Consider the following 26,322-nt stretch of genomic DNA (forward strand, 5'->3'; position numbering starts at 1 on the left):
GGGTGCGCCGCTGCCTGGGGTGAGCCCCTGAGGGTTACTGCCATTCTTAGTAGCATAGGGCTTTAAAGTTTTAAGAGGAAGTGAGAGATTAAGGCCAAGGGAAGGAATACCGCAGCTAAAAAGCCCGGGGCTTGTGGAGGAAAGTGCCAGGGCTCGCAGCCGTCGGCGCCACGGTCTGGTGAGGACTTCGCGACGGGAGGCGCTTCACACCACGAGCGGCCATTTTGTGGCGGCCCTGCCCTGCCACATGGCGCCGGGCTCTTCCCGCTCTGCGCATGGCCTGGCCGAGCGGCGCCGGCCGGCCCCGTCCCCACCTTCTGTCCCCGTCGCCGCTTGCCGTGAGGGTCAGGTCGGAACCCTCGCCCCGGGTCTCGGGGGCGTTCAGACAGCTTCCACTGCCCTCAGAGGGGCGCCTCCCCTTCTGCCCGTCCCTCGTCCCCCGAGTCACTTGGGCGTCAACCCCGCCTTGCCCCGCGCCTCGCCTAGTGGCGAGGCGCGAAGCCCGCAGGACGTGAGGCGGCCGCCCCCCCGACTCCCTGTCGCGCTCCCCTGAGGTTCACCCTCTGTGGTGGTTTGGCTTTTTTTTTTTTTTTTAATCTCCCAGAAAAAACTGACTTCGTGTAGTGCGTTGTGGACTCCGTGTGGTCAGTAGGAGTTACTGCCTGAACTGGCACGTTGCTCCTTCAACATGCAAGTTGCTGTTTCTTCTTCAGAAATTTTTTTGCAAAATGGAATTTGCGACTGTAACCCAGACACTTGAGCAACACCTTTTAAAAGTAGGGTATTTTTAAAAAAAGTTAAGCCTTGTAAGTCGTAGCTGTTAGCGTGCGAGCGTCTTAAGTACTTGACTGAGAGCTCCACCTGCTGCCTAATGGAAAGAGCACATTGTACCGGCGGACATTTTCTTTCCTTAGGTAGTGTGCTGTCATGGTAACCGATTCTTGTGCACAGAAAGTAGTCTGCGGGACATATCAGGAGTTTTAAATGCTTAAATTAAAACCCAAAAAGTTTAATAGTTCCTTTAAACAAAGAGTGTATGAGATCAGGGAAAGACAGGGAGAAGCCTAAGAAATCGGGGACTTCTGTGACCGAAAGAAAAATTGAGGTTTTCCTTCCTTAGATGTGCATAAGACCGAGTGATGTTTGTAACCCACTTGAGTAGCTAGGTATTTCCACCACATGGTCCTAACGGTAGGCCTTTTCCACCTTTTTTTTTTTTTTTTGCCAAAAGTCTTGATTAGCCTCATGACTACTATAATCAAGAGATTAATCCAGTTTCCTGGCATCAATTTAAACTTGATGCTTGCTGGAATAATGCAAAAAGAGCAAGCTGATTAAATTTACCTTGTGATGAGAGAAAGGAAAAAAACTTGTTAATTCAGTAAACTGAAAACCTTTGAATAAGCGCTAAGTTTCCTAACATACAGAAATTTGATTTCAAAGGTATTATCTGAGAAGGATAGACAAATTAACCCCACTTAAGGTGTTTTTGAAGAGTTGAGTCACTTCAGCTGATGCTATAGTTTCAGGGTAGCCAATTATCATGTTCATGATTTTCCAGATTTTGAAAAATTTAGGTGGCTTAGGATTTGGACACTGATTCAGCAGCAGTGTGAGTTCTTTGTCCATACTGTATGTGGAAGTAAATTGTTTACCTAATGCTATATTAGGTAGTCAAATAACATTTTACCAATGCGATGTGTCATTAACGTGGTTTTAGATAGGGCAGTACGCTGTTCCAGTTGACAGAAGTTTTGCGTTGTAGTACTGAAGACTTGAAAAGTAACTTTGAAAGATTTTGTTCCCTGTTTTCATACTGTAAGACTTTTACTACAGTGCATTTTTCAACAGCTCTTTTTCAAGTTCTGAGAAATAAAGGTATTAACAGGTCTTAAAGCTTATTTTTGATGTTGACTAATTTGTCAGAATGCCTAAGTAGCCTGTTTGCTTCCTTTGTAAAATCATTAAATGAGTGTATTTTCGTTGAAAATTTTGTTCTGCGTCATTAGTGTGATAAACGAACGCTGCACTTCCATGGCAGCCGAGGCCATGGATGACTTGGGTACCAGCAGTATCTGCGTGTCTACCCACTTTCTTGTGCTGCTTCTGGCACTTGTTGGGTGCCTCTGCTGTGAGCCGTTTCCTGTTCTAGGTTGCCAGAGAATTTGCACGGCAAAGTGAATACTTCTCTTTTAGCCTGGTTTGCTGGAACAGATCCAGAAAAAAAGAAGTAGAAGCCACCTTAGGCCGGCTTAAGGTTGCTGTGGAGTTGCAGTCTCAGATTTCAGTTCAGATGCGCTTTAGCTTGGGGTGCAGCCACAGAAGTGGTCTTCTCACCTATTGCTTTGCTTTTGCACTTGTTGAATTCTTATACTAGCACAAGTATTTACCTAACTGCAGAATGAGCTCAGATCAGAAGTGGATGTGTCTGAAAATTAGTACAAAATTTTTCTCCTGTGAAATGTAAATGTAGGATTGATTTCCCTGCATAGTGATATGAAGAGCTGTTGTGGTACAATAGGAGGGAAGGGGGAGAACTACCCTCTTTCTGTTTACAGCAGAAATGTTGTATTACTCAATCTTTATTACCATGGAACAGTGGAAGTTGCTGTCTCCCAGCTTCACTGGAGGGTAGAGGGAGTTCTTAGATGATAAAGGGAAAGGATCGACTTAAAACTTCTGTTGAGAATTTGCAGTAGGAAGCATAGTTGGTAAGTAAATTGAGCATAGGCAACAGTATCTGGTGTGATGGAATCGGATTCTGTCGGAGGCATAGCTTCATGAACTGGTTTTGAAGTGACTTTATTGCTTAGTGCTTCTCAGAAGAGGCTAAGCTGCCTCCATCTGTGTTTCCTCTTCTGCATCCACTGATCCTGAGGTGGATCTGGTGCTTGTCTGATTCAATAGTAAGCTGATTGAATTCTCTACAATAGCAGAATACTAATTGGGTGAAAAACTGCTCACTTTACATTAATCTTCTTGCCAAATTTCTTGAGCCAGCTTAATTTGAACTGACAAGTGTTAGAACTTGTACAGAGGAGGCGCGGGCAAACCCTCTCTGGCTTTTAGTAATGGTGTGTTGTTAATTTGGTTCAGTCACACTGAAATCGTATTTGGAGGGCAGAATTCTCTTTTGGCTTTGTTTAATTGCTGGGCAAATCAAGTGCTACATGTATAATTCGGTTCTTGTAATTTTCTCATTCCCTTACTGGGTGTCCAGTTTGAATGAGTACTTACCACACACAGCTGCAGTTCAAATGTGCATTAAGCATGAAAATTGTTACATTGAAAAATTGGATGCTACCTATTGCAAATTATTAGGTTTCAAAATAGTAGATAACTTTGACTAAATCAAAGTTCAGAATATCTGAAGTGGGGATAATGTCAGACCAGTTGAATTGTAAAGAAAAGCTTATTAATGTTTCAAAGTACAGGGGGATGAGTGACTGAACTTGTCAAGAGTAGTTTATGTTCTTAGCAGCCAGGCAAAGCATGGCACATTGCTAGAACATTCAGATAGTAGAAGACATGGGGGTCTAGAGTTTGTGGTGCCAATGCTGCTTATGTTGTATTTTAGTTCTCGTAAATACATTTGTAAAACATCAAACCTTACGCAGAGTATGGAATGGATGTTTACTAGCATCAGGAACAAGAAATGGAATTGTATATGGTCTTTTCATCTGAAAAAATACTGAATTACTCTTTAGGGAGCATTGTATCTTCCTCTGCACTGAATGATTCCGTAACTCCTAGGTTGTTTCAAAATGCTTTAGGACCAAAAGGGTGTGTCTGAAACAGGGGTGTGCAAAGCATATTGTGACTAGTTGCTCTATAATCATAATGTTCTTTGCACTGCATGCACAGAAACTGCATGCTTCAGATTCTGCTTTGGTGCAGACAACTCAACTTCGTAGTTATTTATATTTCTGTTGTATTTAAATTGACAAAATCTTTTTTTCCTGAGAAAATGAATAGTGTGAATGTTCCATCAAGGTCTCATTTCCCTTCTTGTAGCTAACTTACAGTTTAACTCCATTACCTGTGCTCTTAAGACTGTTTGTAAGCTTACTCACATCTCAAGTATTCAAAGCTTTTGACCAGAAAGGCGATGGGATTTGTTCTGTTGGATAATCAATTTACAGTAAATTGTATATTTAAAGAATTTAATTTCTTGCTTACATCTGAAAGGAATTCAGTAAAGTTCTGAAATGAATTATTTTGATGTTCTTGCTGTGTGTCTGGTAGTAGCAGCAGTGGTCATGAAGCTTCATATAGCCAGACAGGGCTACTTAAATTAGCTGAGGTTAGGTCTAGATTTAAATTTTTAAAGCTTCTTAAAATAATTGCTTAAACTTTTTTCCAATGAATGGTCTATTTGCAGCAAGTACTTCCTTTAAGGAATTGGGAAGGTGCTGTTGAAATTCACTCTTCCAGGCTATATCTGTAGAAAGATGCAGGCATTCTAGTATCTTGAAGTGTACTTAAATATGTATTTGTGTTTAAATTTTTCAGTCGGCAAACACGGAGGCTCAGCGTGCAGGTATCTCAGAGGACAATACCCCTTTGTCAACAACCAGTACAGGATATGTTTTGCCAGAAGGAAAAATCATGCCAAACACAGTCTTTGTTGGTGGCATTGATATAAAGGTATTTATATACTTCTAATTGCTTAAGATGGGTATAGGGCACTTCAGTGGGAAGGAGATGGGAATTTAACTCCTGGAGTTTTTTATTTAATGTGTATCCTTACCAATCTTAAGGTATTGCAGTGTCATGAGAGAATTTTGGAACAGGTGAGTAACTTCAGTTCTTATGGTAGTAGAAGATGGATTTAAAAAATGGTACTGGCTGGTTTAAATCAGTTCTACAGTTGAATGTGTTTGAAGAAGTTTAAGACTTTGTTTCTTTTAGATGAATGAAGCAGAAATTCGGAGTTTCTTTGAAAGATACGGTACTGTGAAAGAGGTAAAAGTAATCACTGACCGAACTGGGGTTTCCAGAGGGTGAGTAGAACATGAATAGTTGTTTCAGGTTGCTGCCTAGGTGGCTGTAATTCTGTCATAGATGTTATGAGCAGCTAACTACTTAGAGGCACACTTGGTCATACTTAAGCCTTAATGCTAGCTGCAGTTTTCTGTTGTGGTAAATTAACACTGTGAAACCTGTAAGTCTAGATTGTTCCATAATCTTATAAAGAATAGCCTGATTTTTCTGACTTCAGTTTATCTGTTCAGGGAAAAGAGGGTTATTGCCACTTAGCCAGTGGAAACAAAGCTTGAAACTTGTGTGATGCTTATGCAGACAGATGTTTCATAGAATTTTTCTGATGGCTAAAGTAGTCAACAACAACCTGGAGAGAGTTGAGGGTGGTTAAGAGAAGTGGTAGGTGATCTGTTCAGGGCAATAGGACTGCAATCTTCTGACACTCAGGGATAAGTTAGAGAGAAAACAACCAAACTCATTTGGGTGAAGAGTGAAACTGTGAACAAAGTTGAAGCAAGGGAAGATCCCACTGGATATATAGAAGAATTCTCAATTAATTGTCTGTGGTGAAACACTTAAATAAGGATGTGTAGGACCCTGGGTTCTGGGGAAGCTCTTCCAGGTTTGAAGTTATCCCTGCTTTGAGAAGGAGTCTTTACTCTCAGGATGTTCCTTCCAGCCCAGTTCCTTTTCTGTCATTCTATAAGCAGATCCTAAAAGGTCTTGTTTTTTCTTAGGCATATGTATTAATTCATGAGCTGGAAATCTGTTTTATTTCCTCATATCCCTTGCTAGTCTTCATGGTGAATTCTGATGTGCAATTAGGCAGTGTATGTTCTGAGTATTGATAATGAATTGGCATACTCCATTAATTGACACAACTGTGTTCCTATAATGCTCTGAAATGATCTTAATTTTATAGACTAGATAAACTAGGGGGACAGTGAAATTGAAAAACCTCTTCAAGGATAACTTCCCCCACTGGTATTATGTTCCTGTAATGCCTGCCTTCATCCAAACCTCTGTACTAAATGCAAAATTGGATGATAATTCAGATCTTAAAAGTTTTTTTTTTTTACTTTGGGTTAGTAATATCAACAATAGTGCTCATTTTGAGTAGCTGAAATGGAAGAATAGCCCTTCTGTTTCATATTATTCTAGAATCTGGCATTCAGTTCCTTTCATCTGGCCCAGTAGTATATGCTGCTGGTTAGCAGTAAATAGATTTTCATGCTGAATTATAAATTCATGTCCTACTTCTGTCATGCAATATAGTGTACCTGCCATATATGCTGTTAACAGATCTTGTTCAAAATGATTCAGCTAACAGATCAAAATCTGATTATTGAATAACCTGTGTTTTCTTTTCAGGTATGGATTTGTATCTTTCCTGGACAATGTGGATGTTCAAAAAATAGTAGAAGTAAGCTCTTTGTCTAAATTATCTGAAGAAGTTAATATATGAAGGTTGGAGACATGTTCAGGGGAAACCAAATTATTATGTACCCTGTAGAGTAAATTAAGACAAGGAAGGTCTGGGGCTGCCCAAAAAGCAAATTCACTGAAGTGTGGTAGAGTCTTTGTATATTCAATTGAGAAAGAAAAAAAAATTAATTTTAGTCTTGGTGTGCTTGAATGTCTCATGTTGTTCTATTTCTGGTCGCTCTCATTCATTTATGTGCTTGAAAGCCTCACGCGTATGTTTGGCTGCTTGCTTTTTGTATCAGATGATCATCCTAGAACCCTTGTGCTTTTGGCAGATACAAAGACATGTCAGCATTATTGTTGGGAATAACAGTAACATGGAAAACAGCATTAGTTTTTTTACTTGTGTCTCAGCAGTTGAAGTATGTGTTTCTCTCTTGCAGTATTTGTGCATTTGGATGTTACCAGAGGGCAAGTATTTTTTTTAAGCCTCCTTGACTGTAAGATGCAACTTGTTCACGTCATACAGTTTTCCTGTAGCTCACACAGGAGGTAAAGGGCTAGAACTGTTACAGCCCTTCTGCTCTTAGAGTTCAGTATCAGAGAAATTTTAAATCTCAGTGCTCGCAATCAAATCTGTTACTTGGCTCTGATAGACTTGAGCAGGTCACAAGCCACTGACAAAGCTTTTTGTTTTCCTTTCTCCCCAAATGGAGTGCAATAACTGAAAATAACATGTATTGAAATATTTCCCTCTGAAGTCTTTGCTTCAGAAAACTCCCATGTTCCTGAAGGATGAACAGTCTCTCACTTGCTTCTGAAGCTCTTAAATAGGAGAGTAGATCTGAAAGACAAATCCAGATAAATGTGCCAGGCATCAATCTAGTGTTCTGTGATATGTTCAGCTGTGTTTACTGGCTGTCCAGCTCCTTAAAGGGGAAGAGAACATGTTCAAACAAAGTGGAGAGCAGTGAAATTTCAGCAGGAGGTTCTTGATGCTTGCCAAAAAGCTTGCTTTCTTTAACTCATGGTAAGCTGACAAAAATACTGCTGTGTACTTAGCAACAGACTTTATATGAGAATACCTTTTTTTTTTACCATGGGTTAGATTTATTGTACTAGATCAGTGTTGAATGCTTGCTTTGAGGCAGCAACCTCTAGAGGTCTCTTGAGTAGCATTGTCATTTGAGCCATGCGCCATTGCTGATTTTCTGTGCGTCTTCAAAACTAAAAGTGCTTAGTGTATCTCTATTAATATAGTACTCACTGATGTGACTTTGTATACCAGAGGCCTTGAAAGACCTGGAGGTGTATGGTGGATTTTTTTTTCAGTGCAAATTTCAGGTGTACAGGCAGTAAATAATTGCTGCCTTGTCAGGAAGAATCATGTCCAGATAGAAATCGTCTTACAGAGCTGTTGACTTCTGGAGGGGATGGAAAAAGGGAAAGAATGAAAATCTGCATTTTAGAGCTCAAGTCATAAGCAGAGATCACTTTGCTAAACTATTTTGGACATTATCTGTAGTAAGTGATCACAATCTTTTATGTAAATGAACACAATAGAGTCCATGGTTAGCACTCTAGATGCCTGTGTTTATCTGCCTAGCTCTATAGCTTTGTGCAACCTGAAAGTATTTTTTTGTCTGATTCCATTTGTAACTGCACTTTGGTCCAGCGTGAGCCTGTTTGCAGTTCAGAACAGAAAGCTGCCTTCTGCTTTGAGGGGAGGTCTATCTTCTGAGAGCTCTTGTTGCTCAGGTGGAAAAGGTGGTTGCATGGTTCTGGGCACAGTAAGATTGCAGGATCAATTAAAAAAACCCAAAACAAACCTGTCAAACTAGTCAGGGTGTTTCACCTTTTTTCCACCCATGTCTTATTCTATTTTTATCAGTATGAGAAGATGATCAAATAAGACATTTTTTTATATCACTATTTTTCTGCTTATTTTGCTTATTTTTACATTGGACAATAAAGCTGCTGCTATCTGTTCAAAGCACTTCCTTTAGTAGAAACGTGAGAACAAGTTTATTGAGGTGTCTGTTGAAATTACAGACTGCGTATTTTCTTCTAAAGCAGGCAGGTCCTTAGTGTGAGGCATGATGTGAGAATCTAGATAGTCTGTGTAGCTGCATCTAATTCTGATCTTAATACTTGGTACTAAACTTGTGTTAATTGGGGTAAGACAAAAATCTTCTCAGTGTAAAGCATTTGTAAACATCAATGTAGCCCTCTGAACTGTAACAGTACCTAGTTTAGGTAGTGTCATGTATGCTATGCACATCTTCATAGGTAGGTAAACGTGTTTCTAGTTACCATTTTGGCAGAGAATGTGAGGTCAGACCCAAAAGTGAATTCTATTTTGGGAGTTTTGTGTGGAAAAGTTACTGAGCACCTGAACAAACATTAATCTGCTTAAATCCATGTATTAAAGCAGGTTTATATACTTCAGACTTAAACTGTATTCTTGTAGAGAACAAATCTTACAGGCCCTCTTCTACAGTCAGTCCAAATAGACCTTGAAGTGTAAGCATGTTGTGGTGCCCTTTCAACCTACGTTTGTCAGTGAATGTTCTGGTTTTCAAACTAAGCAGTTTCACTGAAGAACGTAGAATTCAACTTCTGCAGGGAGGGAAGAGTGCTTTAAATTCTTCCTGTGCTTTTGTTATGGCTCCAGATACTGTGCTGCAAAGCAGTAATCAGTCACTGATCATTGAAAGTCTGGAATCCTGCCTTCTGAACTAGCATTTGGGCAGAACTTGGAGGATGAGAAGTGACACGTGTCTCCGGCATTTGCTGACTACTGAGGAGTGCTTCCAGCCCTGTCTTGCAAGTCTTTCAGATGCTGGGTTTGGGTATTTGAGGAACATGCAAACCTTCAGTCTTACTCTTTCTTGATTAGTCTGTGCTACATAGATGCTTTGGCCAGAAAAGTTCTGAAATGTCGGTGTGTTTGAATGTTCTGAAGGAATGCATGTGAGAATTTCTCTAGAGAGAATACAGTAATGTGCGGGTAAACAGTAGGGCTTACCCTTCTGTTTCCGTTAATATTAGGTATTCAACTTCTAACATGTTACGTGGAAGCCTCTTAGGAAGGTTGTGGTAAGGAAGATAAGTGGAAGATAGGGTTTCAAGGGAACCTAGACTATGGTCACTACATAAATATCCTTAGTGAGGCAAGAATAGTTGAACTCTGTGTAGAAAACCAGAAGGCTGACAGTCACTACTAATACATAGTTGCAAACTACTGGTAGTGCATGTTGCTGTTGAGGCAAGTGGTGTGTAGTGGGTTTGGAAGGTCAGTAAGCAAATGAGTGCCAAGAGCATTGCAGGAAATTAAAGGTAAAAGGTGTAAGATGTTGAGGCGGGAGAGGAGAATGGAGGCTGTTGAGCCTGTATGCGAGTTGAGAATACTGTGTTGTAGAAGCGGAGTATAGTCTCTTTCAAATCAAACCAACCACCCACCTCGCTGATTCCCCAGCTTACACAATAACCTGTTTTTCAGTCACAAATCAACTTCCACGGCAAAAAGCTGAAACTGGGGCCAGCAATTAGAAAGCAACAAAACTTGCGTAAGTATATATAAACAAATTTCTTCATATTACAAGTATATATTAGAGTGTTTTTTAATTATACGTTAATATCCTTGCAAATCCTTTTAATCTGATGAAATGTATATTACAGTTAAACTTCAGTTCTGAGTTTTATGACCTCACTACTTGTGTGGTGTACAGTTTTGGTAATAACTCAGGTTGGTAGCACAGTACAATACAGTTAATGTTGAGTTAAATTTAAGAGTCAAAACACGGTTTTTTGCAGCTTGATTTCAGATTACTAATACATGTGAAAATGTCTTAATACTTTTTATTTCTCTTTGCTTTAAAATAAGGTTCTTATGTGCATCCCAGCCCATTAATCTTCAATCCTCCTGCACCACAGTTCCATAGTGTATGGGGTAATCAAAATACAGAGATACTTGTGCAGCCTCCAGCTGTAATGAGCCCAGTAACCCAGTATGTTCAGGTAAGACTGTTCATGTCAATGATTTTGAAACATAATTAAATGTTTTTGAAGGTGCAGGCACATACAACTTCAGGAATATGTATTTGAGGCTCCAATCTTAACATACCGGCTTGTTTTCATATTACCTTCCCCAAAAAGAAGCATCTGACTTCAAACCACTTTAAAAGAATGTCAACAACCTTGGAAAATTAATTCATTGATGTGATCTCTTTTGTTATAAAACAAAGACAGAGATATTTTTTATTTTGAGAATGAGAGGTGGAGCTAAGATTTAATTATGTGACAGTTCTTAAGTGTTCTTATTACTTGTCACAGATGCCCTTCACAAATCAAATGGATCCAGATATTTAATGTACTGCTGCCCTGTGTCAGAATAAACCATAAACTTTAAAATTTATTTTTTTTAAACATGTATGGAATCAGAAGTTGGCTGTGGTACTGCCCCCCTGCCCCAGCTTCTTGTTTCTGAACTGCTGTTGTGTCTTTGTAAGAGTACTGTGTTAAGCATCTGCTGTTAAACAGCTGTGACCAGTACTGTACACCTACAGGACATCGCTTTATTGGTACTTCAGATAAGCATGCTTACTGAGGTGTAGGTGGAATACTTCTGGCCTGGTTTTGAGTCCTGTACTGTGAATAGGCGGCTTTCCAGGTTACGGTCTCTTCCTGTATTAACCCTATATGATATGACAATCCATCAGGGCTGTGATTCTGTTTTGTGTATTAAGTGAATGAAGACGAGCAAAGTGACTTGCATAAATATTTTTTCTGAAGTAGAGCGCTTGATAGTAGTACTGTTGCTGATTCTCTTGGGTCTATTGGGAGAGTGAAATAGCATCGGAGGAACTGATTCTGGAATGTGCCTTTAAGTATTCTCTGAAGAAGCTGAGAAGGTTCCAGGTTAACATTGTGTTAAAATGCTTGCAGTGAAGAAATGCCTGGAAATTGTCAGAATTGTAATACTTAGTTTGCCTTTGGCTCCAAGAAGATGATCTTCAGGCTGTAGTCCATTACTTCATGGTAGTTGGTCTGTTTCAGATCTGCTTTAGAAAGTTTATGGGATGAGTTCTGAAATTACTTAAAAAGATCAGCTACAAGCAGATGTGGGATTTTTAGATATGTAATACACTACAGAATCCCACTTCTAGAGTTTTTTAGTGCCTGAAGTTATGAAGCCCAATGGGGAATCTATAAGGGTTGCTTTTAAATAATAAAGCTAGTCTGACAGAGGAATTGAAGTAATAATGTGACTACGTACCTCTAAAAATGTGCTCCTGGCTTTATAAATACCTTTACAATATCATACTTTTTATCTTGCTTCAATCTTGCATTTTTTAAAACTTTTCTTCGCAGACATATCCATACAGTTCACCAGCTTTATTGATACAGCAGCAAGTTCCTGTAGGGTATCAGCCAACCTACAACTATCAGGTATGTAATTCTTTAGTAGCAGCAGAAAGGTTGTTTGATGCTTAACAAAACTTGAATGGAATGAAGTGTTAACTGGAGCCTGATCTTTCTGTGTTCCTCTTCCTGTGAATTCTTTTTCCCTTCAGCTCCTGCTTCACAGAAAAAAAACCTAGTGATATTCTAATGCAATGAAAACTATTGAATAACTGAGCATACTTTTAGTTTAAATTTTTTTCTTAAATACGCAACAATAAGGCAACTTCCAAATTAGCAAAAAGTACATGGATCAGTAGTACTTTTTCTCATGGGAAGGAACTTTGTGTTTGTACATGCTATACTGCAGATAGTTGATGTTAGTTACTTAAAACAGAATCACTGAGTCTTACCAGACTATGTAAATGTGGGATGTATATAGAGGGGATGTGCTCCTGACCTCTAAAAATGGCACTTGGCTGATAGTGATTTTTGAACTCAAGTGAAATGTGTGGGGAAGTCCTGTTACTGAAACTAAACTCGAAGTAGTTTAGTAACTGGAAGTAACTACAGGTTTGAGATGTTTTCAGTGTTGCTGCTGTGATTCCACTGATTTTCCTGATCTTTGGAAATCTTTTTTTTTAAACTTGGAATGAGGAGAGGAAGGAGGAGGAAGCTGAATTTGTGGTAAGGATGACTTTGTGCTGAACGCTACGTGAGGTACACATGAAAAAGCTATCTTGCTGGATGGAAGACTCTACTGTTTAATGAAAAATCCAGACATGAAATGTTATAAATGGTGGCTCTTAAAGAGTCTGTGTTGGAAATGAATCAATAAAAGCTAGTTCTTGTCCAATTCTTGTTTAAGGTTCAACCACAATGGCTTGCTGGGGAGCAAAGAAATTACGTTATGCCTCCGGTAAGTCTACAAAGTTAAACTTCTGTCTTGTCAATTAGCACACTGTTTTGACAGTTTAATACTTAAAAAAAAGTCAAACTGTTGTTTGACTGGTTCTGTATGTAATCTGGTCTATACAAATCTGTAGCTGCTGACAAGAGTAGGTAATTGTTTAGGATTTCCTACTGAAATGGTGCTTTTTCAGGGGCTGCCTGGCAGAACTACCTGTTTTATGGCATTACTCTATGTGTTCTGGTCATACAATTCTGGAATTTTAACATGAATGGAATTGGTTTTTCATAAAGTTGAAGTAAAAGTAAGTGGTGATCTGATGCACAATCCTGACTTACAAGATCTGTATAAAGTTACTGCTTATTGTTCCAGATTTTTTTAAATCTAAAAAGCCTCAAAATACTCTGCTTTGCAAGTACTGATTATTTTTTTGGCTCCTTTCAACAGCCTTTTAAATTACTTGCCAGACTGCTGTAGACTGTAGATGGTGCTGATGGCTTCTTAAGAAATCACTTGCTTTCTGTGACTTTACACAAGAGAGGAAAAAATCTTATGTATTTCTTTCAGTGTTGGAACTTAAACTTGCATCTTAGGGCATTTTTATGTTCTTTGGGTATATCTTGTATTTATTGAGTACAGTTTCTATTAAGTGTTTAAAAGCTGTAATACTTAATTTTCTTCTGAACAATAGTCTTTCAAGCTAATTCCCAGCAGATGTCTGTAGAATTTGTGAAAGGTAAATGGGGAAAAACGAAGAAAATCGAACTTTGTACATGTATATTGCTGCCCACAAGCATCTGATCATATTACAACAATACTTTATTTCTGCTCACTTCCAGTCATGAACTAAACTTTGCTTTCAGCTTCTTGGCAGAGAAGCAGCCTTTTTGTTTTCATGGAGAGTCTGTATTTTTTTAGTGAGAATTACCTTTTCTTTAATGGGGGCAGAAACAGACTCTAATTAGAGTTCAGAAGTCACTGAAATAACTGATTATCGTGTTGACTTGAAATAATTTTTGTTGACTACCATCCATGAACGTGATAGAGCTGCAGTATGTCACAACAATTAAATGGTAGCAAGCCAAAGAGTTTTTAGAGTAGGTGTGCATCATGGTTTTCATTAGACATTTTAAACTTGATTATATGAGCAGAGAACTTTTCTAGAAGTATCTCAGTTAAGCAACTCTAAGTATTCTTCACAGATTCTTTGAGGACAAGCATATAAGGAGATAGGAAACTTCATCCTTCAGGCTACTGCTTTATACCTACCTATTTGTTTGGTGGATAATCACAATTTCCATGCATAAATGGAATGTCCCCACTGTGATGAGGTCAGATATGATACCCTTTCTGATGGTTTGGGATGGTGCTCAGAAAGGAATAGTCTGTGAACATCGTAGGCTTCTGCCTCTCCCAGTATTGTCAGCTTGGAATTACAGTTTTGGTGTTGAAGGGATTTTGAGAGTGTCAGGTGGCACACCTTGTGTATAATCACAAATAACATCCTTAAGACTGGTGTTGCAAGAAACCGAAAACTACTGTCCAGTCTGGGTAAATCTGACTAATTGGGGGGGGAGTTTTGCCCCTGAAAAGTGATAATACTTAACCTTGCCGTTGATCCTGGTAAAATTGGCTGTAAAAGCTGCCGATCCTCTCTGGAAGCATCTGGAAGGATGCTTCCATAAAGAGTAACTGCTTTATCAGCCTCTTTGCTATTGTAATTAAACTCTGCACTGGGTTACCACTGTACTGTAAGCAGAGGGAAGTAGGGAGAGGTTTTTCTTAAATAAACTGTAAAATGGCTTGTGCTTTTCTAGACCATTTTACGTCTTGGAAAAATGTTAATTAGCATGAAGGAAGTTTCAAACGAGAAAGGAACTGTATAGAGAGAAGCAACTTCTTGGAAGGGCAGCAGTAGTAGATGTTTTGCTTCCCTTTCATTCGATTTTAGTGCTTAATTTCTTGAAGTTACCTGCTGGTTGTCTCAAATTCTCAGTGAATGCCTTCATTGCTCAATATGCTTGATGGCAAAACCCATACATGGAGGAAGTAGGTTGGGGAGCTAACTCTCAAGAGTGATTACAGTGGGGAGAAGATGTTACAACACATGCTTTTTGGAAGAAAGTAGAACTGTCTTAATGGATCAGGATATGGTATTTCCCCCACTCATGAAACTTTATCAAAAGTGTGAAGATAAAGTTGGCATACTTATGGGTAGGTGAGGACCAGTGACAACACAACTGTGTGCATTTTCCCAGTGTTACTGAAATACTGCAATGTTAAAAAAAATTATACAGGTTTATACTTCAGTGAGCTATCACTGCACTGAGGATCCAGAATTTATACAGACAGAATGTGCTGTTCCAGAGCCCACACAGTCGTCTGCCAACAGTCCACAAACAGTAAGTGCTTTCTCAAAACTTCCATGTTTTTTGTTGTCGATCCTATTCCCAGAAATTTGCATATGTGGTTCAGTGAAGAGGACTTCTGACAGGCATCCTAAAAATTAAGGTTACAGTTGCTGTATTAACCAGTTTGCTCAATCTATTGTATCTGATTTATGTGTACAACTTCAGAAGCTTCATGTTTTCTTGAAACTGTTAGTGCTTGTCTGTAGTGCTGAGGGCTGTATAGAATGTGTGTTCTGCTTCATTAAGTACCATAATGTTCTTAAGTGACAAGGCTTTACTTAATCTGCTGAGAATTACAGGGGAAATTGGCAGGTACTGAAAAAGCTGGTTAGGTAGTGCTGCCTGCTATCATATGCAGATTTATTTTAAGCTTCAAGCATATGAATTGGTAACATTTTATTCCCTTGTTCACTTTCTTTTGTGGAAGGTGATGCCGGTTTGGTCAGCAGTTTGCTCTGAATTCAATTTTGTAAAGGAGACTTCCTTTTTCAGCTGTCAGCCTATTCCACAACTGAACTGAGGTGTCACTGGTCAGAACTGTTACCTTGTAACGTCTAAGGGTGTTAATGAGTTACCAACATTAAAAGATTAAAAAAAAAGACAAAGAGATCAGGAAACATAAGGCAGTTGAGAGGAATCACAAATGCAAAGTAAACAGTGACACCCACACTGTTAGTAGTGGGCTAACTAAGAAAATCAGTATTGTTGAAGATGTGTAAATGTATTTCAGAAGTTTGTGGATAAAAGCATACAAACAGTAGTATCCTGTCTGTTTAATCCTGAGAACCGCCTGAGGAACACCTTTGTATCACAGGAGGACTACTTTAAGGTATGTAGTGAAAGCAAAATTAAATCCCTAAAACACAGCTGACCTTCAATTTGTTCACCTGCAGGATATCATAAAGATGAAGGGATTCATATCTGGAATGCCATTTGAATTTTTTTCTTGTACATGCTCTGAGACGTATGGGTTCGGCTCTCAGTGGATTTAATCAAGACTGCATAAAAAATTGCTGAACAGTCAACTCATGGACATTTAAGAGCATGAGGCTCACTAATCCTTCCTCGGTGACAAATTGTTGAAAGGATAGTGGGTTACTCCCTGGTTTGGATGGAGGATGTTGAGTTTGAGCCTTTTAATAATCTTTACACCAGTTAAGTACCCACTGTGGATGGTGGCTCTTCATACTTTGTGTAAATGCCTATGCCTTAACCAATAAACTAGTCCATGTTGGTAGCAGGTCATCATATTTTTGCTGTGTGTATTCAGTCTTTGTAGAATTGCAGTTTCTGATTCCATTCCAAGTGATGTTTAATTTCTGTTGTTTATTAATCTTACATTTAAGACTGTTTTTTAAAAGGACAGACACATGAACTAGGCACGTATACTCTGAAACAGGAATACAGAAGCTGTATTTATCAGTTTAGGAGGGGGGTAAATTAGAGTACAGAATGTCTTGAGATACTTTTCATGAAACTTCAGTTGCTTTATTCTGATTATTACCTATAAAAAATTGTCTTCCTGTCTTTTCTCCTATCTCAATCTAGGAGAGGAAGGCGCATCACTTCAGAAGAGGAAGAGCAGTACTCAAAAGTGTTTGATGAACAAAGACTTTAAAGTATCTAAATTCATTAATTTGATGTTACTACAGTTCAATTGAGCAATATATGCAGTATAACCTTTTTCAAAAAGTTGCTTCCAGTTGAAGTTTGTGTTCCTGTTCTACCTGTTTCGGTAGTTGTTTTTGCTTGAGTAGCTTGAAGTTTAAAGTTACAAGTTGACAAACTTGCAGGTTTTATTAATTGTTTGCATGTTTCTGCTGATAACTGGAATGTTAAAGAGTTTTTATATAGGAAAAACACTTTGATGCATGTTGATTTTCTTCTGAGCTTTAAGGTACAGTTTGTATGTTACACTTAATTTTTCTTAAACCACAATTCAAGTGACTAATACTGACCAGCTACCGCTTGCAGTTTAAAAATGGAAGCAGTTATTTGCCCAAGAGGTTGTATTTTAAAACTGAGCTCTTGATGTCTTCTGTTCCACTGATTAAGTTGTAACTCAACTGAAGCCCCTAAGTCCTGGTTGTCTTTAGACTACCTAATCAATGTGGTTATGTTCCCAAATGACAGTTTATGTACCTGCAGTTGTGAGCATCACTATTAGTTTTGGGAAAGAATTAAGAGAATCCTGAAATTCCTATATGTAATTTAAGATGCAAGAATGTAATTAGCTATATTGGCTACTCAGTAGAGTACACTTTTTACTTGAAAAATTTTAGCAACACCTGTATGTTAAAATTGTGAGGAAATACTGCCTTTAAAATATGCCTTAATGTCATGCAAACTGTTAATCAGAGACTATCTGTAAGCCTATTTTAATAATTATGTAGATTTTAGTCATGTAATTTGAAACAATTAAATTTTTATTTTGACTTGGTTTCCCAGATTTCTGGTGACATGCTAATATAATACTAGAGTTAATTTTAAGCTACCTTGAAAAATACTTACAGCATAATAAAGATTTGTTGATGCTATTAAAAATTTATTACCCTGTATGAGAATTCCAGTTTTGTAGTAACAAACGTCGTTTTCTTGTAGTTACTAGCTGCAGTTTTGAAAGAACTGAGAACTGTATTCAGTCTTATATGTTGGGTCCTAGTCTGCTTTTCTTACCCTACTCCCCTCAATCTCTTCAGACAAAAAAGGAAATGATGCCTCTCTTGTTGAGGATGTATACATGAGTTTGAATAGGATTGCATGTTCTGCTGCAAATTTCCAGAAGGCTTAGAAGTAGTAATGGCTAGGAAAAGACTTGCCCAGAAGTAGATGTTAGTGAAACGTATACAAGGGAACTGAGTTGTTGCAGACCTGGACATCTAAGGGAATATGGCCGCAGCATGGAAAATGTTCAAGGACTGCTTCTTGGGAGTGTTCTGGATGAAATTTTATTCAGGGGGCAAGGGGAGAATAGAAGTGATTATAGGTTTTGAGCCACTTTATGCAGAGTTGTGCTGATGTTCTGATAATATTAACAGCTTTGCTCTTTCAGGTCAGTTTACCTTTCCTCTGCTCAGACTGTTCTGTGTCACTGCATGTACCTAAACAGCCTACTCAGGCTGTTAAAGCTGTGATGTCAGTTTATTGATAAAGGTAATTGTTTCTTTGCAAATGCAGATTTCATTTTGGCTTAATGTTTTAGTTGGCTTGATTGCCCTGGGATGTATTTGAGGCTTTATGCTGTAGCTGTAAGAAAACACAAAGTGCCTATGTGTAGTTCTTATTGAAGAGTCAACACCAAAAGAAGAGATAAAACAGAAGATATCTACATAGAGTGCATATTTTATGTTTATTTGACCAAGTGTTACCCATAGGACCATCTGGTGAGTGAGTTGATTGTTCAGTATGTTTGAAATGGTGGTGCTAGATAGGAACTGTTCTTGCAAGCATGCTGAGAAGGCTTATCACAGTGAAATGCATAGCCCAGACCTTATGAGCGCCATTTATTTTCTCTTCCATTAGATGATGTTGTGCTGGTTTTGTTAGCCATTTCTCACCCGTAGGAAACTAATTTTTTTATTCCCATCTGGGAATTGTACATCTTGTGGCATATGCCAGTAAAAGTAACAAGTTATAACTAAGAACGTGCATTTTTAATGTCCTTTTGAAGTACCCTATAAGCGTAACACAAAAACAGTAGGTAAATCTCTTTTGTGTTGCATTCAGAAAGTTGAAACATCTGTTTAATATGGCTGTAGCTGAAGGCATTTCCAAAATAGGTGCACAATTGGAGCTTCTTGCAAATTTGTACCTCTTGTATTATCAAATCAAGTGGACCGTGTTAATTGTGAACTAGTAGGCAGTAGGGAGTTCTTGTGGATCTGCCTTTGCTTGCACAGACTATGTACATTCTGTGTGGGACCCAAAAGCATGCAAGTCTCCTGTAAATAGTAAGACAGCTTTCTGTCAAAAGAAATGATTGTTGAGACAAGATAGATACATAAAATGCTTGCATTTACTTGGTATTATAGGACTATGGCACTTGCTTGTTTTACAGTTCTTACCTGAAGTGTCCCAGTGAGCTGCTTGGTGCTGTGGCCTTTTCATACTGTGTTCACAAGCCTTGCCACCTGACAAAATTATTCTTGGAATGAGACAGCCAGCCAGATGGTATTCTTGGATCTCCATTAGAATGATTGTCTGGCACAGACACTAATTCCCTGTCAAAATGGAAATATTTTTTCCTTCTAGGTATTTGTGTGCTAAACCAAGATGCTAAATTCTGTCTTACGCGAAGGTGATCTGATCCTTAAATGCTACAGTGAGACAAAAGGCTTTTCTCTTAACTGTATTTCACAGGGTTTTCTTTTGCATGCCTTAATGGAACAGATTTTTGAAGTCCTTTAGCAGGTATGCAGTCTATATTCCTTGCAGGAATGACTCAGTTGACCAATATTTTAGGATAGATGTATAATTTAAAAGCTTTAATGTTTGTAACTTACAATGTAACTGAGAAAGTAAGAAAAGATGATTTCACACTATAAAGAGTAACTATCAAGGCTTCTTCAGATGAAACCTACATCTCAAGAAAAAGCTTAAGTAGCTTTACAACCTAGATGGATTCTTTATACTTTTTCATTTCTACTCTGAGGTGAATGTCACTTTAAAGTTTCTTGAAGGGGTGTGGGGAGAGAAGGGGAACACTTTCACTGTAACTTTTTTTTAAGAAGGCACTAGCTGAGGTTACAAAGGCCTCTGTATTGTCCCAGTGACTGTTCTGGCTTTGACTGAATACAAAACTTTTTTCTAGTAGTTCTGGTGTGAATTTCCGTGTACTTGGTGCTCAAGACAAACATGAAAAAGGGTTGTTCATTCTTTTAGCTTAAGGTTGGGAGGTTCTAGTAAGTATAATAATGAGGAGGACAGGTTTTACATTTAAAGATATGTTGCTGTAAAATATGATGTCAGAGCTGAAAATAAGGATCTTTATTCATACAGTGACTGTTTTAGGACTAGCACCATAATTAAAATCACAACCTCTGAAAACATCTGAATACATAGTTCAGTAAAGATGCATGCTGTAATCAGTATGTTTCTGATACAGTGAAATATTAGAGGTACTACTTGTAAGACAGTATTCTAGCTATGGATCTGCAACACTCTTCTGTTCTTCTTGGGGTGTGTGTTTGTAATGATGCCTTCTAAGGTTTTACCTGTTAAGCTGTTTCTATTGGTACTTCTGTAGTCAGGTGTTCAAATATCAATGATTGTTTGAACTGTCAAGGAGGCTGATTTTCTTTTCCCCTACCCAGTTCAAGGTAAGTCTGGCTTTATACACTAATGCTTTCTGTCTTAAATTTAGAGGAATAACACTGTGCTCAGTAGTGCCTTTTCTTGGCTAGGACAAACAACTAAATGTTTTTCCCCTTTATTTTGTGCTGGTTCCTTTAGTACACCATGAATGAGTGTTCAAGGAATTCTTAAACTTCTTGTGAAGTCTTCCTGGAACATTTGAGGACTAGAACCACTAGTTAATAGAAGTTGTTCACTTTTTGCCCTGGGAAGAATTGGTGCTTAGAACTCTAAAATCATAGAATGGTTTGGGTTGGAAGGGACCTTTAAAGGTCTTTTAGTCCAACCCCCTTGCCATGGGCAGGGACACCTTCCACTAGATCAGGTTGCTCAAAGCCCTGTCCAACCTGGCTTGTTGGGGGATGGGGATGGGCCATCCCCATGTTTCCAGGGAGGGGACATCCACAGCTTCTCTGGGCAGCCTGGCCCAGTGTTTCACCACCCTGACAGTAAAGAACTTCTTCCTTATATCTAACCTAAATCTACCTTCTTTCAGTTTAAAACCATTACCACTCATCCTGTCACTACCCTCCCTGATACAGAGTCCCTCCTCACCTTTCCTGTAGCCTCCTTTAAGTACTGGAAGGCCACTATAATGTTTCCCTGGAGCCTTCTCTTCTCCAGGCTGAACAACCCCAACTCTCTCAGCCTGTCCTCACAGGGGAGGTGCTCCAGCCCCCTGATCATTTTTTTGTCTTCCTCTGGACCTGCTCCAACAGGTCTGTGTCTTTCCTGTGCTGAGGACTCCAGAGCTGGACACAGCACTCCTGATGGGGTCTCACCAGAGAGGAGTAGAGGGGGAGAATCGCCTCTCTCAAAAGTTTTGGTCTGTAGCAGTTCATGTGGTCATACGTGGTTGAGCTGTGCAGCCATCTAGTTCTTGCCATAGGCTGGCTTTAAACTGATGTAGAAAGCAGTTAAATGATTAAAACAGGACTAATGGCTCCTGTGCATCATAACAAGAATGATAAATGATGCCTTAAAATATGCAAAGGGGATCCTACATGCACGTGGTGGACTAGTCTTTCAGGAATGCTTGTAATTGGGATGGGTGCACACTTCTACCTCTGGCTTTTAGGAGGATATTAAGGCAGATAATGGAATATGCGTTGGTCAGAGTCCATATACTACATCATAGAGTCATTTAGGTTGGAAAAGACCTTTAAGATCAAGTCTAACTGTAAACCTAACACTGCCAAGTTCGCTACTGAACTATGTCCCTAAGTGCCACATCTGCATGTTGTTTAAATACCTTCAGGGATGGTGACTCAATGAGGTGAAGAAATGTTTCCTAAAACCTAATCTGACCTTCCCCTGGTGTTGAAGGATTTCACCAGACTGCGGGTACCTCTAGGCTTGCTTTATTAATGGATCAGAGCTGGGCTATCGCCTCAGTGAGTGGCACCGGTTAACAAAAAGCGCCCTCTATATATATGATTTTACATAACATGCAATACAAAGAGTCTTTGGTGATTTCCCAGGCACTTTTCAGCTCTCAATTTATCAATTTTAAAAGTCCATTATATTCCACAATTTTGCTAGTTCTCGTTGTTCTGTTCCAATTCTGATGCCACTGCTCACTGATGCAGTCTTCAGTCATCATGGTTACTTATCTTCTGAACAATCTTCATCATAATTCACTCTTAGACTTCTGAAAAAGACTCAGTGTTCTGTTTAACATATACTTAATCTATGTCTAGTTTTTCATTACCTAGCTTTTCTAAATTGCTTACCCCAACTTAATAACTTACTTATCTTTTGTTATGTCTAAAACTTAATACCTAAGATTAATTTTTAGTAATTCAGCTTGACTGGGTTTTAAGACAGCCATGATGAGGGCTGTACAGGGGACAAATGTGCAGTATATGCATTGAACTGCCAGTATTGTTTCTAGAGCACCTGTGCTCTATTAATTAAACCTATAAAACTATTTATTAATTATTTCTGCTATTAATAATATTCTAAGAGAAAAGAGTTTTCTAAAAGCTTATTCCTTTTACTCCTGGTGCAACTTGAGGCTGTTGCTCTTGTCCTATCACTTCTTACTTGGGAGAAGAGACCAACACCCACCTCCCTACAATGTCCTTTCAACAACCCCAGTTCCCTCAGCTGCTCCTCATAAGACTTGTGCCCTAGACCCTTCACCAGTTTCATTGCTCTTCTTTGGGCACACCAGCACCTCGGTCTCTGTCTTGTAGTGAGAGGCCCAAAACAACACAGTATTCAAGGTGTGGCCTCACCAGTGCTTCAGTATAGGGGAATAATAAATCATTTCCCTAGTCCTGCTGGCCACACTATTTCTGAAACAAGCCAGGATGCTATTGGTCTTCTTGGCCACCTGGGCCCACTGCTGGCTCATATTCCTCTGACTGTCCACCAACACCCCCACATCCTTTTCTGCTGGGCAGCTTCTCAGCCACTCTTCCCAGACCTGAGGCATTGCACAGGGTGGTTGTGACCCAAGTGCAGGACCTGGCACTGACCCTACTTGAACCTCATACAAATGGCCTTGGCCCATCAATCCAGCCTGAGCAGATCCCTCTGTAGAGCCTTTCTGCCCTCGAGCAGATCAACACTCCTGCCCAGCTCAATGTCTGCAAACTTACTGAGGGTGCACTTGATCCCCTTGTCCAGATCATTGGCAAAGATAGTAACCAGAACCAGCCCCAGTTCTGAGCCCTGGGGAGCACCATTTGTGACCAGCCACCAACTGGTCTTAACTCCATTCACCACCACTCTTGGGCCCGGCCATCCAGCCAGTTTTTTACCCAGCAAAGAGCACACCTGTCCAGGCCATGAGCAGCCAGTTTCTCCAGGAGGATGCCATGGGAAACTGCCAAAAGCTTTGTCCAGGTAAACAACATCCACAGCATTTCCCTCATCCACTGAGTCACCTTGTCACACAGGGAGTTCAGGTCAGTCAAGCAGGACCTGCCTCTCATAAACCCGCGCTGACTGGACCTGATGGCCTGGTTGTCCTGTATGTGCCACATGATGACACTGAAGGTGATTTGCTCCATAACCTTCCCTGGCACCAAGGTCACACTGACAGGCCCGTAGTTCCCTCGATCCTTCTGGCTCTTGTAGATGTGTGTCACATTTGTTGTAGATTTGTGTCACACAGTCAACTGAGACCTCCCCAGTTAGCCAGGACTGCTGATAAATGATGGAAAGTTGGTGAGCACTTCTGACAGCTTGGTTGGCACCCTTGGGTGGATCCCATCTGGCCCCATAGACTTGTGTGGAAGTGGTGTAGCAGATCACTAACTTTTTTCTCTTGGATTATGGAGGCTTCATTCTGCTCCTTGTCCCTGCCTTACACCTCAGGGGGCTGGGTTCCTTGAGAACTGGTCTTACTACTAAAGACTGAGGCAAAGAAGGCATTAAGTGCCTTAGCCTTATTGACATCCTTTGTCACTATGTTTCCCCCTGCACCCAATAAAGGATGGAGATTCTCCTTAGCCCTCCTTTTGTTGCTAATGCATTCATAGAAATGTTTTTTACTGCCTCTTACCGCAGTAGCCAGATTAAGTTCTAGTTGGGCTTTGGTCTGTCTAATTTTCTCCCTGCAAAGCTCTGTGACATACCCTTAAAAGTATCTTCCTTTGTCTTATGTGCTAGGGTGGAAATCTCTGAAGGTAGTATGTTTAATTACTGGGAGAAAATCCTCTTCAGGCTTGGCAGGATTCGTAGGACAATACCCCGTTGCACTGAGCAGCTGCCCCTGTGATTTGCAGGTAGATTTAAAGTTTGCTATAGATGTTCTCACCATAGCCATTGGAGGCCTCTCACGTTCAGGGCTACAGAAAAGGGTCACACTGTAGTAGAGAGATGTCAAACAGCAATCAAGCTGAAAACATCATTGGTCAAGATATGTATATATAGCACATAGACAGAACTTTAAATTGTGGAGAAAATTTCCCTTACTGTGCCTTAAGGCTGTTAATTACCTTTTGAGTAAATATGCAGAACTGATTTGCTTGCAATACCAGAGTAAAACTTCAAAAGGAAAAAGTGTTTTTTTTTTTTTGCTTTGTTAGACACTTCACTTGTGCAGATAACTTACTGGTACAACACTAAATGTTTGGAATGCTAATTGAGGTTGCTTCTGATTCTACTTTTCACTAGAACAGAGATCTGTATATGTAGTTAAGCATCTTATTTGCTGAATCTCTTCTAAGGAAAAATATTGCAACAACAGATCTTTATTGATAAGACATTTCCTGTAAATGCTGTAGTTACCTATTTTTGACAAGGGAGTGTGTGTGATCTGTTTGAATGTTACAATAGCTTTCATAGAATGTGTCAGTTGTGCTTATCTCACTGTTGCAGCAGTTATTCCTGACTTAGGAAACAACCAGACTCAAAAATTATTTTCTTAGGTGGTCTGTGGTAGTTTCGTTAAAAGTGCAATTCTCTTCACAGGTTTTAAAAACAGATTTTTTTTTTGAAAGATAAAAAGGATCAGTAGTGGTGGAGTTTCAGAAATGATATTTTAGTTTTGTGTTGCCTGTTAGTAAATTGTGAAGGCTGAGCTGCTCAGCTTTGTTTTGCTGTGGTTTCTGGGGATTTGGTGAGCGCACAGCACTCAAGAATGCTAGGCTGCTAGAAAATGAGGAGCTGCTGTGCTGTGTGACAGTTCACACCAGAGTATGCTTTCTGACACTGAGACAGTACTAAATGTGTCTACTGGGGTGAAGGAAGCCTGAATAGGGATTTTTGACTTGTCTTGCTACTTGACTGTGTTTGTTCAGCTTCTAATAACCATGTTTTAGGCAGTTAATTCCATGCAGGAATATCTGCAAGAGGTTCAGGAGTCTCAAGCTGGGGAGTCAGGGGACAACTAGAAGATAATCCTAGAACTGACACTTCAGCAAATGCTGTATGTCCAGGAAAAGAACATTCCTGTGTGAATTCAGGGCTGCTGCAGAAACATTTCATGTCTTGGCATAGCTGAGCAGGTGTCTACTGACTCCATTTCACCAAGCTTGAGGGGATAGACATGACAGGCCCATCTGCCTCTGAAGGGTCCCTTATTCATGCTTTTTCAAATTATTAAGCAGGTCCTAAACTCAGGCTAGTGCTAACTCCAAACAGAGCTCCTTTGACCAAGTGAGGTTTGGTTACAAAGTGAGCAGTAGACTGTATGTGTTCTTTAAAATAAGCCAAGCTTTAAAACTGTTCTTTCAAATGGCATTCTCAAATGAGACTGAAATATTTTTACATTATAAGCCTTGACTTTTGTTTCTTCTCCTAGACTCTGATCCATTTCTGAGAAACTATACCTGAATATAACATAGCCCAGTATGGTGACTGAGCTGGGCACAGCTGAAGGTGTAGGAATTCTTACAGACTAAAAGATACATGAGGAGTTCACTGTTTTTGTAGTATTTCTTATTCACATTATGCTTTGTAATACTTCCATGTGATCAGTCCAGATGGATATTAAAAATCTTAGACAAACGTCTGTTTTGTAACCATTTAGGTTCTATTTCTGTATGTTAATCTTCACACTGTGGTGGACCCAGCTGTGCAGTCCATCTTCTACATAGAATTGTACTAGTTGCCATGACAGCATATAGCTACCTGCTGGTGACAGAATAATAGACATGTGACTTCTTTGATAACTATCACAATGTAATTTAGTCATCAGCCAGCAGGTGGGGCATTAAGCTAACAAAAACCTAACAAATACTGTAATTTAAAAAACGTTTCTCTTATGGAATGCTACAGTCTGTCGTTTTTACAGTGAATGCTGTCTGCTGCAGAATGTAGCAGTTCTTATTGTAGGCTAATTCATTTCTGTATTTAAAAATACAGCTGTAAGTGATGCAATGA

General features: G+C 39.5%; 1 protein-coding gene across 1 annotated transcript; it reads left to right on the forward strand.

Annotated features, from left to right (window-relative positions):
• The first annotated feature begins 247 nt into the window (after positions 1 to 247).
• Positions 248 to 16,734, forward strand: DAZL (deleted in azoospermia like). Its single transcript, XM_074866492.1, has 11 exons — positions 248 to 511; positions 4,513 to 4,647; positions 4,912 to 5,003; positions 6,355 to 6,406; positions 9,911 to 9,977; positions 10,295 to 10,428; positions 11,782 to 11,859; positions 12,680 to 12,730; positions 15,019 to 15,123; positions 15,863 to 15,961; positions 16,681 to 16,734. The coding sequence occupies exons 1-11, from the start codon at positions 248 to 250 to the stop codon at positions 16,732 to 16,734; spliced, it is 1,131 nt and encodes a 376-aa protein (XP_074722593.1).
• The last annotated feature ends 9,588 nt before the right edge of the window (positions 16,735 to 26,322 follow it).

This window comes from Strix uralensis, chromosome 1, assembly GCF_047716275.1.
Source record: "Strix uralensis isolate ZFMK-TIS-50842 chromosome 1, bStrUra1, whole genome shotgun sequence".
In the NCBI taxonomy this organism is placed as follows: Eukaryota; Metazoa; Chordata; class Aves; order Strigiformes; family Strigidae; genus Strix; species Strix uralensis.